Source organism: Dermacentor andersoni, chromosome 7, assembly GCF_023375885.2.
Source record: "Dermacentor andersoni chromosome 7, qqDerAnde1_hic_scaffold, whole genome shotgun sequence".
NCBI lineage: Eukaryota > Metazoa > Arthropoda > Arachnida > Ixodida > Ixodidae > Dermacentor > Dermacentor andersoni.
Genome location: NC_092820.1, coordinates 167,495,008 through 167,512,370, shown reverse-complemented (window position 1 = coordinate 167,512,370; position 17,363 = coordinate 167,495,008). Strand labels below are relative to the sequence as shown.

The 17,363-nt window shown below is 45.0% G+C and overlaps 1 protein-coding gene across 1 annotated transcript in view; it reads left to right on the top strand.

The window, feature by feature from the left end:
- The first annotated feature begins 415 nt into the window (after positions 1-415).
- The window catches only part of LOC126533090 (uncharacterized), a 43,048-nt gene continuing 26,100 nt past the window's right edge, over positions 416-17,363 (top strand). Inside the window, exons 1-3 of the mRNA XM_050180310.2 lie at positions 416-595; positions 11,209-11,271; positions 12,564-12,608. Of these exons, the coding sequence (XP_050036267.2) occupies positions 517-595; positions 11,209-11,271; positions 12,564-12,608 (187 nt within the window). The 5' untranslated portion in view covers positions 416-516. The remainder of the gene's footprint in view (positions 596-11,208; positions 11,272-12,563; positions 12,609-17,363) is intronic.

Here is a 17,363-nt window from a genome sequence, read left to right as displayed (position 1 = left end):
CACGTGAACTGTCGTTGTGTTTCTATCTACATCCTTTGTCGCCACATGCTCCCAAACACAGTGAGATACGCCATTAACATTCACTATATTTCTGCTAACCATCACCTCGACGTTGTGCTTTGTTGTACGTCTTCCGCAAGTGCGCAAATAGCCGACCGCGGTGGCGGCGTTTGCTGCATTGCTACATTTCAACACGAATAGAGAATCTGAAACATTGGGCCTCTTTGTATTTGCATGAGATATGACCACTTGTTCTCGCACGGCGTGTTGTGTTCGAGTCGAGCGAAGCCGACCCTGTCAAGCTGGCCAGAAGGCGAGAGGACGAAATTGAAAGAGGAAAAGTCAAAGCTGCCGCAGTGGCATTGTGTTTTCGTAAATAGCAACGTTGGCCTCTTTTTAGCTGGAGCTTTCATTGCGCAAGCAGCGGTTACAACATAGCGTGCGTTCTCTCGATGGGCGTGAAGCTCGCTGGCAAATGTGTCATCTGGGGTGCCGATTTTGGTTACGTAGGAAAGAATGAAATTAGCCTTAGTTACCGTCACATTTATTGTCGTCGTGATTATAGTCGCGGAAGCGGAGATCACTAAAGCAAGAAGTAAGTAAATCTTAATCTCATAGTTAGTCTTTTCACGCATGTTGTCACGAATAGTCCAAGAAACACGGCGAAACAACGTTTTCTTTCCTAGCGGTATTGTCATGGCCATGAGAATTTTCGGCACAGCCTAAATAAAGGTAAATTTAGGAAAGCTGCACATATTCAACACGTTTACGATCCCTCAAAGAAAATGGATGCTTCCAGCAGTCTACGCGCGTACTCACACAACAAAGCCCCGGGACAAGAGAATAGACTAATTCTTTTTACAGGCACAGCTACTAACTCGTGACTGAGGGTGGTGTGAGGGTAGGAGCCGATCATCAGCGTTTTTCTTGCTGTCGCTTCCTGGCCACCCTTGAGCTCCATTTGGCTCAGCATCGGTGATCTGACATCAGAGAGCGCTGACCGTGTCAAGATGGTGTCGTCCATCGCCTCCGATATTTCGCGCGCTTGCAGCTTTTGCTCCGACCGTCCCATTCGGCGCGCTCCCCAGCAAAAATGTGGCATTCGGCGTGCGCGCCCGTCTGTCCCGACGTGGCGCTGTTAGCCGAGGGCAGAGTGGCTTCAGAACCGATGTTCGCCTGGACGATCACTTATTTGTCCTTACTCAATGCATCGAAATATCAAGAGTAGAAAGCAGACTGTTAGATGTGGCCTTTTTAGACATTGCATTAGCGTATTACAACGTAGTCAGCAACATTTTGTGGGATGCTCTGGAAGGGGAAGGAATTAGGCCACGATTGTATACAGCTTTTGGCAGAGATTTACCTAGAAAATACCGTTTGCGTTGAATGGGAAGGGATGAGGAGCCAGGAGAAAGTTGATATCAACAAGGAACTGAGGCAGGGGTACCCTTTATCCCCGCAGCTGTTTATGATGTACATGGTGAGGATAAAAAGGGCGGTAAAGGGAACTGTTCTCGAGTTTAATCTCTCATACAAACAGGCGGGTACAGTAGTAGGAGCAGCAGCTTCCAGGCTTGTTTTATGCGGACGACATTGTGCTGCTAGCTAACAAAGTGATACGCGACGTCTGGCTAATATCTGTGGACTGAAATTTAGCGTTAACAAATCAGTTGTTATGGTATTCAATGAAAACAGTGAACAGACAGTGTCAATACAGGGCATATATTATAAAGAATATAAATACCTTGGTATATGGATAAACGAAGGCAATAGATATGTGGAAAGACAGTAAAAAGTAATAACAGCAAAGGGGAAGAGAAAAGCGGCCATAGCGAAAAACAGAGCGCTCTGGGGATACAACAGGCACGAGGTGCTCCGCGGTATGTGGAATGATGTAATGGTTCCAGGACTTACATTTTGAAATGTCGCTGTTTCCTTGAAATCAGGGGTACAATAAGGACTCGACGGCAACCAAAGATCAATGGGACGCCTCGCATTGGGCTCTTACGGGAAGACTACAAATGAAGCTGTGCAGGGTGATATGGGCTGGACAAATTTTGAAATTAGGGAAGGTCACAGTAAAACTGATTACGAGAATGACTGAGGATTATGGAAGAAATTAAATGGGCTGGGAGAGTGTTCAGATATTTGCACAGGGCAAACATTGATTCGCAGCGGAGGAAAAGAACTAGGAAGCTTACCAGCAAGTATGCGATCGGTATGGTGAGCAACATAGCAAAAAAGAACGACAAGCGGAAAGTTAGAGGGGCTGAGATAATCTCATGGGTTGCGGCAGCGAAAGAAATCTGCCATGAGTAACTACATAAGAGAAAAAGAAAAACGAAATCAGGGATGAAACAATTCATGATAACTCAAAGGGAAGCTCATTACTTTTCGAAGCGAGATCAGCAGGATGCCTTAGAACACGCGCTTACCTATAAAGCGAGAATAGCAGCTTCGGCTTGTTGGCTTTCCATCCTGGTGTTAACAGTTCACAACGTAAACGGGACACGAGACGAGAAGACGACACCGCAAGCGATGACTTTCAGCAACGTTTATTTGAAAGAAACACGGCTTCTTATACCATTGTCCACACGTGCCGCAGTCACGTGATTGCACATCATGTGAAACACGCAGTGTTTTTTTGCACTCAAGATAGTGGTTGTACGTGCAAAAGGTCAAGATCTTTTTTATTAGTAACAAGGACGACGTGCTAACGCATTGATCACGAAGTCTGGCAATCTCGGCTGCCTCCATTATCTCCCGAACCAGCTGGCCATTGTGTTTTTTCAGCACTTCACAGCGTCTGAATTCTGCGGCACAAGCTTTAAAGGGGGCAATCCCTGACATGGATACCTAGATTCCTGTTAGCCTGCTCGACGCTTTTTATGTTCCTTTAGTCTTTCGTTTGTGCATATTGAAGTTTGCCCTATATACTTTTTTCCACATTTCAAATATATTGAATACACCATGGCTTCTGTGCAATCCTCGAAATTCGGCCGCCACGGCCGGTATTCTTTCCCGCGACCTCATTGCTTAGCAGCGCAACACCATGACCGCTAAACCACCGCGGCGGGAACTGTAGTCTTCGAGCTCGATTACTCGAGGAGGGGTACATTACTTGCACTAGAAATCGAAAAGCATGGTCGAATAATTACCAAACTTTCACTAATTTACTTTCTAGCTCATTACTTTACGGCACATATTGCAATTTACAAATCGTACCCGGTGAGCTTACAAGGCACATCCACTTGGAATTACTTCAAAGGAATGCACAGGTTTCCAGCTATGCGCCGGGAAACTTTCTGTAAAACTGCACTACTGTCCCACTTACTTTTCTTTATCAAGTCGCTGTTTAATGCACTGAAGCACGAAAGTAACTGGAATGCCAGTGAAATTAGTCGCACACTATGGATAATATTATCATGAAATTGGTACCAACCTGAAAGGCTGTTCCAAGTGGATATGCCTTGCCAACCCAACGGCTACAATTCGTGAAGTACAATGTATTCCGTAACGTAATTGATAAAAAGTTAATAAAAATTGTTTTGATAATTATCAACTATGCCTTTCGATTTATTGTACGAGTATTATTCGCCTTTTTGTGGTTTCGACCTCAAATACTAGAATTTGCTATCTGCCGCGGGATATTTCTTGGAATTCTGTATGGTCTGAAATAAAAGCACTCGTACATATAAACCACATAAACATTTAGCCACGTTCACGTGACCAATGTCGTACTTCATAGATGTAAAGCATACTTGGAAATAGTTACAGTGCGTTCTAGTGGTCTCTCAAGAAATAATACTATTCTTCATGTTAAGAAAATTATTTATTTTCAGACCACAACTAATAAGTCTTTAAGCGTGATGCTACTTCGAGGCTGATTATTCCCTTTGACGTGCTTGGATTTGCTGCGCTATTGAAGCATTCGTGAAATAGCTTGAAGCTTGGAAACGTTAATATAGGTTTCAATAAACGCCGTCACAATTCTCTCAGTTACCATAAGACATAATGAAAAAGTATAGCAAATATAAATAATCATTAGTGATACGGGACGTTTTTAAATCTAAGTCTTTACCCATGTCACTTTTGCCCCGCAGGGGCGTCTGCGTCAGCAGGCGTTTGGTGTGTTGCGACACCACGTACCCGAGCACATGAGGGTCGGACCCTCCCGCGTATAGCCGTGCGCGGCTCAGCCATGTCTGGGGAAAGGGGGATCCTGGAGGTTGGGCCGATGCCGGGTGTTAGGACCTTTAAGGGCCCCCAGCGGAGGCAATACACCTCTTTGGCCTCTGCTTCACATAAACGGCACCTCCAGACAGACCCACCTGGAGGAAACCGCGGCTGTCGCCTTTTCCTGTCCTCCTCTCCATCTTCGTCTTTCTCTCTCACCTTTTTCTCTTTTCTGTCTTTCTTCACTTCTTATTACTTCCGTATTTCCTGGCGGCAAGGGTTAACCTTGTGCATTATGCCCAGCCTTGGGTATAGGTATTTGGCTATAGTGGGGATGTAGCGCTGGCGTGTGCAGAACTGCATACTTCCCGTCCTGTGTCGTCCCCTGGTTGGGCTCTATGGTGGATGGCGGCCATACCTGCCGAATATATTATTATTACTTATGGAATCAACTTTCCCTCCACTCCCTGATCGCTCCTTCAAGAGGGGGCGCACCAAGGTTCCTTCAACTTCTTCATGAGTTAGAAAGAAACATTCCCAAAATACCATGTAATTCACAGTCAACATGAAAGCAAGACAGTCCGAACAATATCTCCTTTTGTTGTGGCGAAATCATTGACAAACTCCATCGGCCCAGGCTACAACGTAACTGAAATGGGAAGCGGCGACCTTCTTGTTGAACTTCGTGACAAGACACAGTACAGTAAATTGTCAAAACTAATTGCTTTTGGGGACATTCCAGTTTCAGTAGGCCCACACAGATCTTTGAACACTGTCCGCGGTGTCGTCTCTGACGATGACCTGCTCGATATTAGTGAAAGTGAGCTACTTGAGGGATGGCAAGATCAAAATGTAGTAAAGGTCCAGAGAATAACGATTAGGCGGGACGGCAAGGAAATCCCCACGATACACGTAATCTTAACTTTTGGAACTAGCAATTTACCAGACTCAATAGAAACAGGATACTGCAAGCTCCGTGTAAGGCCATACATTCCTAACCCACGCCGATGCTTCAAGTGCACGGTTCGCAAAGCTGCCGAGGGCGCACTACTTGTGCAAAATGTGAATCAAACGAGCACTCATCTGACACTTGCACTTTCACCACCCGTTGCGCTAAATGTGACGGGGATCACCCAGCGTACTCCCGGTTTTGCCCATCCTGGAAAAAAGAAAAACAAATAATCGAAATCAAATTGAACCTTTCCTTCCAAGAGACGCGCAAGCGCTTCTCGATGGACCAATCTAGTCCATCCGACACCGATGTGGCGCGCCGGGGGGCTGCGCTACATCATTCGGCGGCCACCCAAGTCACACGGAGTGTGACGGCGGTCACGCCATCAGCCCCCCTCCCCCCCCCCCCCCCCCGGCCGGAACAGCCAGCGCTGTTCGGGCCCCCGCAAAGGAGGAACAGCAGACCCTCGGGCCTGTTGGACCCAAGGCCACTGCGCGTGCAGATAGGCCCACCACCCCCGCGAACGTGCCCGCTGCGCAGGCACTATCCACCGCCTCAGACGAGGTGATGGATACGAACACAAATCCGGCGTCTCAGACGCCCAAGGAACGGCTAAGCTCCCTCGAGGGCGCCGGGAATCAAGAGAGAGCTCGTATCAAGGGGCCTGGAAAGGCCTCGTGAGCTAATTTAATCAAATCTCTTAGACACACAGCACAATACATACATAATATGGACACACAGATATTACGATAGAATGTAAGGGATTTACTCCGCAACCTAGACGACATTAAGGAAAACTTACATAGGTACACCCCAAAGGTGCTGTGTGTCCAAGAAACACATCTTAAACATTCACAAACTTTCTCCGACAGTATGCCATTTTTCGAAAAGACCGCAACGAGGCCCTTGTCTCGTCGGGCGGTGTGGCAATAACAGTAGATAAGTGTGTTGCTTGCGGGCAGTTACAACTTAAAACGCCCCTAGAGGCAGTTGCAGTCAGAGCAGTGCTCTTTAGTAAGCTGCTGACAACTGCATCTTTATACATTCCTCCCAACTGTCAACTCTCCAAACTGAATTTGAAAGTTTTATTGCGCAACTCCCGGAACCCTACATTGTCGTTGGAGACTTAAATGCTCATCATACCTTGTGGGGTGTCTCTCGGTGTGATGCCAGAGGACGTCTGATTGAAAACTTCCTCTTCAGTACATGTGCATGCTTGCCAAATAAGAAGGAGCCAACTTTTTACAGCGTTGCGAACAAGGCATTTTCATCTATAGATTTATCCATTGTTTCAAGTACAGTCGTGTCGTACTTGGAGTGGAAAGTACATAAAAATCCATACGGGAATGATCATTTCCCGATTGTTTTTAATATTAAGGAAACCGGACGAATGTTATCCACATGTACCCCACTGGACAGCTGACTCGGCGAACTGGCAGCGATACGGAGAGCTGACATATATGACCTGGGATGATATTCGTGCGCTTAGTATTGACGATGCAGTGTCATATTTAAACGCATTTATTGTCGACGTAGTGTCAATATGTATCCCGCAAACAAATGCAAAATGCACAAAAGCTCCGTGACTCTCCGACTATCGAAAACCTTATCAGCTTTAAGAAAATAAAATCAGAAGGAAGAACGCGCCGCCGTGCCAAAAGGGATAGCTGGCAAAATACATTTCCGGCATTCATTCTTATGCAGACGAAAGAAAAGCCTGGAAATGGGTAAACAAATTAAAAGGCCGTGGAACTCATCCTCTACCATTAGTAAACACACAAGCAGACACTCTTGAGGACCAAGCTGATTGTCTAGGAACACATTACGAGCACATTTCCAGTACATCTCATTACACTGATACATTCCTAAAATACCAGCGACTAGCAGAACAGCTGCATTTGGGTCGGAAAAGCACATTCAATCAAGTATACAATCGTCCATTTTGGAATGGACGATTCTGTTTCTTTCGTGCTTCCTTACATTCATCGTTCCACCAGGGAACACGTCGTTTATTAGGTGATGCATTTGTTTGCGGGATACATATTGACGCTACGTCGACAATAAATGCGGTTAAATATGACACTGCATACTTTCTTCTGGAATATTTTAATGCCCTCCCCCATCCCTATACAGAGTAGCATGCCAGCGTTTATATACGCGCCGGCAAAATTCTCTGTTTTTCTAATAAAGAGCTCTCTCTCTCTCTCTCTCTCATTTGGAATGGCTGAGTTCCAGGCCTCACTGAACTGTTGCAACAAGTCCGCTCCAGGAAGTGATAGAATAATGTATGAGATGATCAGACACTTACACCCTGAAGCCCAAAAAACACTGATGCCACGCTTCAATTCCATGTTCTCTGTCGGCTACATTCCTTCTGTCTGGAAAGAAGCAATCGTAATCCCTATTCTCAAAGAGGGCAAGGACCCTTCCTCACCCAACAGTTATAGGCCTATAGCTCTGACAAGTTGTCTATGCAAATTTTTTGAGAAAACTATTAACCGTCGCCTCACCCATTTTCTTGAAAGCAACAAGATACTCGATCCATTTCAGTGCGGTTTTAGGGAGGGTAGATCCACAACAGATCACCTTGTCTGCATCGAGACAAATATTCGTGATGCCTTTGTCCACAAACAGTTTTTCCTGTCAGTATCTTTAGATATGGAAAAGGCATACGACACAACCTGGCGCTTTGGAATACTCCGTGACCTGTCTGAAATGGGAGTTCGAGGCAACTTGCTGAACGTGATTCAGAGTTACCGCTCCAATCGCACGTTCCCTGTTAGAGTTGGTAACGTTCTGTCTCGTCCATTTACGCAAGAGGCTGGTGTTCCACAAGGCGGTGGGCTGAGCTGCACTCTTTTTATTGTAAAAATGAACTCGATCCAGACTGTCATACCACGTACTATGTTTTATTCCGTATATGTGGATGACATCTAGATAGGTTTCAAATCATGTAATCTGAGTATCTGCGAGCGACAAGTACAGCTTTGCATAAATAAATTGTCTAAGTGGGCTGACGAAAATGGTTTTAAGCTAAACCCTCAAAAAAGTACATGCGTCCTGTTCTCTAACAAGAGAGGCATACTTGCGGACCCTGCAATAGATCTAAATGGAGAACGGCTATCTGTGAGCCATGAACACAAATTTCTAGGAATCCTTTTAGACAGTAAGCTGACTTTTGTACCACACCTGAAGTATCTGAAATCAAAGTGCCTCAAGGCAATGAATCTGCTGAAGCTCTTGTCATGCACATCTTGGGGAAGCGACAGGCAGTGCCTTTTAAAGCTTTACAAAAGTCTAATAATAACACGGCTTGACTACAGAGCAATAGTCTATAATTCTGATGCACCTAGCGCTTTGAAAATGCTAGATCCTATTCACCACTTAGGTATCCGCCTTGCTACAGGCGCCTTTAGGACTGGCCCTGTGCAAAGCCTCTACGTTGAATCAAAGGAATGGTCATTGCACTACCAAAGGACATACTTAACTTTCTCCTACGCCCTGAAAGTTAGCTCAGATGTTAAACATCCTTGTCATTCCACTATGTGCGACTCGTCCACTGCTAGGCTGTTTCGTAACCGCCCAGCCACTAGGCCTCCTCTGTCCCTCCGGTTGGAAGCACTCTCAGAAAAAACAGGGGCCCCTCTTTTACAGTGTCCTAATGGCTCCTACACGGCTTCCACCGCCTTGGGAGTGGCAGACCATCCAATGTGACATCTCTTTCTCAGAAATATCGAAACGAGCCCCGGAGGCACACATATAATCGCATTTTCTGGAACTTAAGGAGAAGTACTCCTGTGATGAATTTTATGCAGATGTTTCGAAGTCTCCTGCTGGTGTTGCTTACGCAGCTCTAGGACCCTCATTTTTAACATCTGGAGCACTAAACCCACACACCAGTATCCTTACAGCTGAAGCATACGCTGTACTTAAGCCTATTCAACACGTATGGCTCACAAATATCGCTAAGGCTATTGTCTTCACAGACTCATTAAGTGTAATGAGAGCTCTAATTAGCCTACGAAAACGCAAGAACTCCGTTTTGAATAAACTATATACCTTGTTGTGCTCTGCAAATATGTGCAACCAAGCGATCGTCTTATGCTGGGTACTTGGCCACAGGGGTATCGAAGGCAATGTGGGTGCTGATGAAATGGCTACGTCAGTGAGTTTTAGCGACAAAAATGGAAATACACCCATCCCTGCCACAGACCTAAAGCCTTTTTCTGCGGCCTAAATTGAGGAATCATTGGTAAGGCGAGTGGCATACACAAGCAATGAATAAGCTTCACATTGTAAAGCCAAAACTGGGGAACTGGATAAGTGGAAAAACTGCACAATACAAGGAAGTACTTCTTTGCCGATTAAGGATAGGCCACACAGACGATACTCACTCATATCTCTTGACTGGGGGCGATCCTCCAACTTGTATTAAGTGCGGCAATAGTCTCGCAGTCATGCATGTTCTTATTCAGTGCCCTGCCATAGAAACAGAGAGGAAAAAGTACTTCCCTGCTGCATATCGCGATAATATACCCCTTCACCAAGCATTCTTTCTTAGCGATTAACCACTTTTTAATCTGTAAACAGTCTTTGATTTTTTAGCCGAAACCGACACCCTGAAAATCATTTGGCCAGGCAACATTTAGCACACGACTAACAGCCCTGCGTTCAAGGCCTCTCTTGAAACTCTGGTGTCGCTGTTATATTTTATTGCATCATGATTTAACGAAAGCTCATTGCCATAGCCTACACCACTACCTAGTCAGCGTCATAATTTTCGCACCTATATATTCTACGCCACTGACAGCCACATATTCTAGGCCCTTTTACAGCCATGTCACATCTACCATGAGGAATTCATTGCGCACGTCATCCACAATACATCGTCAACATTACCACTTGTCATGGCGCTCTTTGGCCAAACCTGGCCCTTGCGCCATAAAACACCACACATCATCATCATCATGTCACATTTGCTTACTCTTACTTTCTTCTTTTGGTTAATTGTAATATATACATCAGTCCCTGACTTTAAACGTCCTTGATCAGCTGGCACATCGGAATACAGAGTTCCCAGAACGTGTGTACATAATGATACACTTGACAAACGACGAAACCGAGCCTTCAAAGACGCGTACACAAGAGGAGAGAAAGGACAACCGCACATGCTCTTCTCTCCTCTTCTGTACGCGTCTTCGAAGGTTGGGTTTCGTCCTTTGTCAAGCTATGTACCAAAATGCCCAGCACCAGAGTCTTCTAGCTAATTATACACGTTGCCAGCTGCCGCAATTCACGCGAAAGAGTCTGTAGCGGCGCTACAATTGGTGACGCGACCACCGAGGAAAAATAAAAAAAGCAATTTGTGCGCAATCGGACACGGAGAAAGAGAGGGAGAGAAAGCGAGAGAGAAAGAAAGAAAGAGAGAGAGAGAGAGAGAGAGAGAGAGAGAGAGAGAGAGAGAGAGAGAGAGAGAGAGAGAGAGAGAGAGAGAGAGAGAGAGAGAGCGATTTGTTATGAGAGAAAAGCTGACAGGTAGGCTTGAGCTATAGTACTGTTTTCTAGAGTGCCGCTAAGCGTTGGGGAAGGGGAATAGGGAAACAAAAGGAAAATGAGAAAGTGAAGAAGATGGCGACACGAAAAGAAAACGCGGAGAAAATACCATAGCACGCTGAGTCTGCGTGGTCGCATTTACCTGTCGCTCCCCGAGACCGTCATCCCCACGGCTAGCGGGCTCCACGAAATCGTGGCCTCGGCGATTCCCTCTCCTCGACCGCCTCCGCAAGACATTGAATTTCGGTGGGTATTAAAGACACGGGTGCCTGAAATTAGCACGGCCAGTATTTTTTCAGAACACTGTATTTGTTTGGTCGAAGCTTAGGAGTTAAGGTTATACCGCAAAAAAAAAAAAAAAAAAAACAACAAAAAACCAGAAGTAGCTTTTTATTTCAACTAAGGGGTCTAGTAGGGAGGTAAGTATGCCGCCAACGACTGGCGGTATCAATAGCAGATTGCGCACTGATATTGATAAGCAAAGTAGTCATGACGTCTAATAAACCTGTTTCTTTATATACCTTTAGAGGGACCAAACAGAGGGGTCCAACCAGGGAACGCACGACAGCAGAACCGGCCGCGAAAACCGGGTGAGTAAGCAGCCGCATCGTCAGGAGGGCCGTTCGTCTCCCAACGCCGGACAAGTGCTGAGCAAACTGCTGCCTGAAACGCTAAATCTACGTAATTTCACGTCTTCCCGCAAAGTGAACAAACACGCGCATCCTTGTGTTCCGGTTTGAGGTGAACGCAGAACGAGAACTCGCTTTGAAGCTTCTTGCACCGTGGCATTAATGGTATTTATTGTTGCAGAAGAACAAATGTGGGATACGTTGGCCAGTAGCCGCCGTGAAACTGACTGACAGACATTTATTTTTCTAGTTATGAGCAAATTATTGGACGCGCCCAACGAAATCAGTCAGCAAACAAATTTTTATAATTTTATTTTGAAACCTATGCCACGGTCAGGCTTTTTCGACTAGTGCAGTCGCCTAATATTCACTGCGAGATATAAAAATGGGGATGCAACTACACGTTGAGGTAACGAAACTGGAAGTTTACCTACGAAGACAAAACGAACGGCGTATCCTATAAAAGAGGTTTAGTCTAAGTACCCGTTCACACCTATTGAGTCGACGAGTTAGAGCTCCCCACTTGTACTGAATTCACGAGACTACATCAATTGTGATCAAGTGGGGCACTGTCCCTGCAGTTATAGGAATTGACTATAACAAAGTGGCGATGACGCGTATGGTGTATGCGATGATCCGTACTAGGAAGCTGCGCTCTGTTTAGGTTTGTACAAATCGTGCACATAATGGGGCTCGAGTGAGTGCGAGCAGCATATCGCTAACTTCGGCGGCGTGATAAGGATTGATAGGTTTTTCAGTGTTTACTATGTTCACAGTTACCTGTAAATTTGTGTTATTGCAGTTTCCCTGCGCCAAAGAAATATCATTGCATATCCGGTCCTGCGTGTACATGTTTCTTGCGTCCTCGTTTATTTTGCGCTCAGTAAATTTGCAGTATTGTTTCATGTGTGGTCGAAGCAATGCCCTCTAAACATGCGCGGCAGAAACTGCAGAATTGCGAAAACGTGCTCGTTCAGGCAAGCACTTCCCATAGTCGAAAGCACTCATATAACCTCTTCGACCATCTAAAAACTGTTTCAGCTTAAATTTTCCTGAATGCCATTCCTTAAAAAAAAAGCAATAAAAAGCAAGCCCATACATAGCAATGCTACGGTGGCAGCAGACACAGCTGAATACGCACAACCCCTTTCTTTAAACACGATATCTCATACTAAGACAATGAGCAAGATCATGTTTCCGTACGATCTTCGTAAGCGTAATACTATTAACATGTGCATTTACATAAATTTTAGGAGGACAAAAACGCCCCGTCGGAAAGCCTGGGTCTCGGCAAACGGGTGAGTATAGTAAAGTCAGCTTGTGTCGAGATGACTCGACAAGCAATACTTTCTGCTGCGTATAAATCAGCGAACAAAATTAGTTAGTGTAGTCTTGCTTTTGATTGTAGTCTTGATTTCGATGTAGTCTTGGAATGATTTGACAATCATTGCACCCATGTCGTTTATCTGTGTCGAACGAGCAAGCGATCCAGTAAACAGGAAGTGAAAGAAAAAAAAATTATTGACGGTGGCATTGACCCCGTCGTCTGTAGTGTTTTCTAGCTTACATAGAGCTTACATAGAGCTTATATAGAGCCTACTGTGGTGGAAGGATCAGGTGATGGGCCCTGAACGTAGTGAATGTGCACGTACCACAAAAGAGGGACATGGAGTAGGGCGTGAAATGTCGGGTTGAGTGGCTCAACACTCTTACGTGCCGGAGAAGCAACATGAAAAGAGGTGACGGGTAGACATGTGGGGGCATGAAAGCACAAGCGGGTGATACCCGTAGCTCTTGAGGAAGCTCGGATGCTGTTCACAGACCTGACGGGTGATGAATAGGGCCCCATGGACTTCAAAGTGTAATTACGAAAATAATGAGCAATGATGCATGATACAAAAACAGTCTCGGTAGACGAGTTAAGCGCGTCACATAACGCAAATCAGAGGATACGTTGAAAGGGATTATGAACGCATTATCTGAAAGCTCGCGGCGATGGGTAGTCGCCACTGAGTAGCAAGCCGAGTCTCTATTCAAGTGTGCTGCAAGAATATTAGGGATGCTCATCAAGCGACTCCTAGAAGCTGAACGCTGCCTTGAAGGTGCGAACAGAAAGCGGCGAAGTGTATCGTTTTTACAGCGGAGCTGCTATACGCTAGGTTGTGGCGTTTGTGCGCGTAGACGAAACCGATGGCAGCCACCCCAGAGCTAAAAGAGCTAAAGCATAAAGCAAAAGCGTATTACCGGGTATGCCCCAGCTGCGTTTAATCGCGAGAGGTGTCAAAACTTATTGGGATGAAAAAAAAATCGTCATACAAAAGTGAAACTGGAATAGACACTGTTTAGTACGGATTGCGGTTTGACGTCACGGGGTCTATAGGCAAACCACGTAACCTTTTCTGGGTTCCCTTCCACCTGCACAAGGGGCAGGTCGCGTGCGGTGAGGGCTGCGGAAGAACAGCACGTCTACGAAGAACACCGTCGTGAACGGAAGCGGCAATGCGCCCGGCGACGGCCGGAGGCACGCAATGCGGACGAAACTCGTGCCGAAAACGCCAAGCGTGTGCACCTTTGGTCGGATCGCCCCTCCCATCGTGGTTGTGGGTGATTTGAACATAGACGTGTCTCGGCCAAACGAGACACGTCTGTGAGACACGTCGACAGTGGTTCGCGGCGTTTCTCTTGGAAAGGTTCGGCATTCAATGTTAAACAAACATCAGTGTGCCCACGGCTCGTCATCGGCCATGTATAGACCTCACATTGGCCAGGAAAATTTACAGTGTCGCCACAGAGCCGCTGGCCGTATATGGTAGCGATCATAAAGCGATAGTCACCTTGGTGAACGAATAGTAAATAAAAAAACACCAATCAAGCGAACGTTAAAAGTAAGAAAAGCACTGATTATGCTATTTAATAAATCAACAAAGAAATCGTGAAAGAAAAACGAAATTGATGGTGGTATGTGCCTTTAATTTTGAATCAACATATGTGAGCTGTTAGTACTGTTTATTTTTTCGGCTTTGATGCAATCCGCATTGTACACACTGGCGACGTGTTTTCATTATAGCTTTAGCATAGACAGCGGTTGTGATCGCCTCTTCTTTTCTTGCTTTTTGCCTAATTGTTGCACTGATGGCTACATTCCAACTCGACCAGTTCTGGCTACTTGTGTATTGTGTTGGTCATGTCTGCATTCAATCTAGAAGGGGAAAGTGCCCGATAAATGCGATACATCTTTTAGATACACTTTGCCTGCATCGCGACCGTATAAGGCCCCAGCAGACTATGAATCCAACGAGAGCTTAGGGATATTAGCTGTGATTGAATGAATATAATGAAGAAAAAGTAAAATGAAAGTGGACGAAAACATAACTTGTCGCCGTTGGGGACCTAACCCACAGTCTACGCGGGCGATGCAGTACCAATTGCGCTACAGCGATTTCCATCAATCCCTCCACTAACTCGTTCTCCTGCATTCGTAGCGAGGGTCTCGAATCTGACAGCCTTGATTGTGGCATACGAGTAGCATTCATTAGCCATGTCCCAGCTGGCCTAAGTTCACGGGTTAATGGACTGACTGATTGCAGTCACTGTAGCACAATGGTAGCGCCTCGCAGAACTAGTGTGAAGGTTGTGAGTTCTGTTCCCGCCGGCGACAAGCTATCTTTTCATCCATTTTCACTTCGCATTTTTATAGTTAATTTCTACTTTTATATGCCAACCGCAGCTAATTACCCCTATGCTTTACTTGGCTTCCTTGAATGCTGGCTTTATATTGTCGTGATTAACGAAAATTGAGCCCATCTGTTTCCATTCTTCCTCGTTTGCATATAATGTACAGTCTGTTTCACGTAATTTGAGCCAAACCTTCAAAATATGCAAATGCCTCGTAGCTTGACCAAACCAAGGTAATGCTGCTTGCCGTCGCTTGGAGATACTCAGATTATTTCTTGCATTCCGCCTGATTAGATAATTAGGCTTAATTAATTATTCAACTTCTCAATTAGTATAGCTAGATTAGAAGTGTCAACGAGAAAATTGTAGAGCAACATGAGAAACATCCGATACAGCTTTCTGTAGCTCAGTACGTGCCACATAAAAGGGTTTTTCCGAGCGTCAAAGAAGCCCGCGATTACACGCAAAATTGCCGTGCGACTGGCCGCTCGAGTCACTTGGCGAGTATTCGCGGGCCTTTTTTACGCTCGGAAAGCCCCTTCCATGTGGTACTTATTGAGTTACAGAAAGCTGCATCGGGTGTTTTTCATGTTGCTCTGCAATTTTTTTCTTTGACCCTTCTAATCTAGCTATAATAATTGAGAAGCTGAATAATTATTTACGACCAATTATCTAATCAGGCGGAATGGAAAAAATAAATATGAGGATATCCAAGTGACGGCAAACAGCGTTACCTTGGTTCGGTCCAGCTACGTGGCATTTGCATATATTTAGGTTTGGCTCAAGTTAAGCGAAACACCCTGTTGACTATGCTATATAATATATAGCAGCCTCCCTCTCCCCTCCCCCCCTTCCCTCCTCCGAACGGCTCCCTGCGAACAAAATTTCTGGCTCCGCCATTGGCCACTTGCCATGTAAAACTGGGCACATACATATTTTTGACCAATGTCCAAGAAAGGGTTTGTGCCACTAGGAATGCGATCAAATACGCAAGTAGAAGAACAGACAATAAGTGAAGAAGCCGGAAACAGAAACTGTTGTCCGATACGATGTCCGATATGGAGAAGTGAAGTCGGCAACAGGGTTAGCCGAGTGTGGAGAAAGAAGCCAAGTGAAAAAAAAAGAGAGAAGAAAAGATAAAATAAATAAATAAATAAATAAATAAATAAATAAATAAATAAATAAATAAATAAATAAATATCACAAGGTCGCGAGCAATAACTTTGACGTTGGCCACTGGGCAGAAGAGAGCTTGTAAATACAGTTCTATTTACATCTCTACCCGTGGTATTTCCTACATACATACATACATACATACATACATACATACATACATACATACATACATACATACATACATACATACATACATACATACATACATACATACATATCTTTACTACGTGACCAGCTTTCCCACTTCACACACAGACACATTTTATACAGACACGCTTAACGCTAACATATAAGACCTATATTCTGCACTTAGTTCTGAAATAGGATAAAAATCGGTTCGTGTAATGAAACAAGAAAGCAGAATGGAAGTACAAGAAACTGGCCCCTGACAAACTGACCTGAATCGTGGAGTTCGAAAAGTTCATATTGAATTGGAGATTCGAATGTTTGAATTGCAATTGCGCTTGAATGAAAGAATGACGGTTCAATGTCCTTGCTCTGCCCAAAAATAAGGCCGGAGTGCAGCGAAGTTGAAATGATACATATTATAATGCTCACAGGGAAGGGGGTGAATCGAAGGCTAGTCAACTGAAACTGCTTAAGGGAAGACCTCGTGAAGTATCATATGTTCTAAACGAGGGCAGGGTCTCTTCTGGTGTGTAAGCGTTTCATGTCATAAGTGTAAACGATTTCACGCAAATTGAAGAGACAGTGTGTTTTCAGCTAGTATAAGTGTAATCGATTGAACAAAAAGAAGAAAAAAAAATGGCCCTGAATGTGGGGAACTACGCGATGCCATCGCACAAGGGTTTGGTGCAATGGTCTGGCCGATAACAAGCGATCTACTCCGTTCTTCCCATTTCTCTAATGTTGCGTGGTATCTCTTCTATTGTAGAATGTATAGCGGTAAACTTCTTACTTAAAATAATAGCTGCAACGAGCATTCACGTGAGATTCTGAGTACACCTAATACAGCTAAAACAGGCCGTGCATTTTGAATAGCGCGAGAATAGCCTGAATGTTCTCCGAGCCGATTTAGATTGTTGCGAGAACACGCGTAAAGGAGAGCATCTGCTCTTGAGCGCAGTTGTGTACTTTTTTTTTGGTAACGAAGGCATTCTACGAGTGCTTCGACAATTGTTGACAATTTTTTTGAAGCGTACACTTGAAGCGCTGCGTATGGGGTCAATCCACTCGTATAT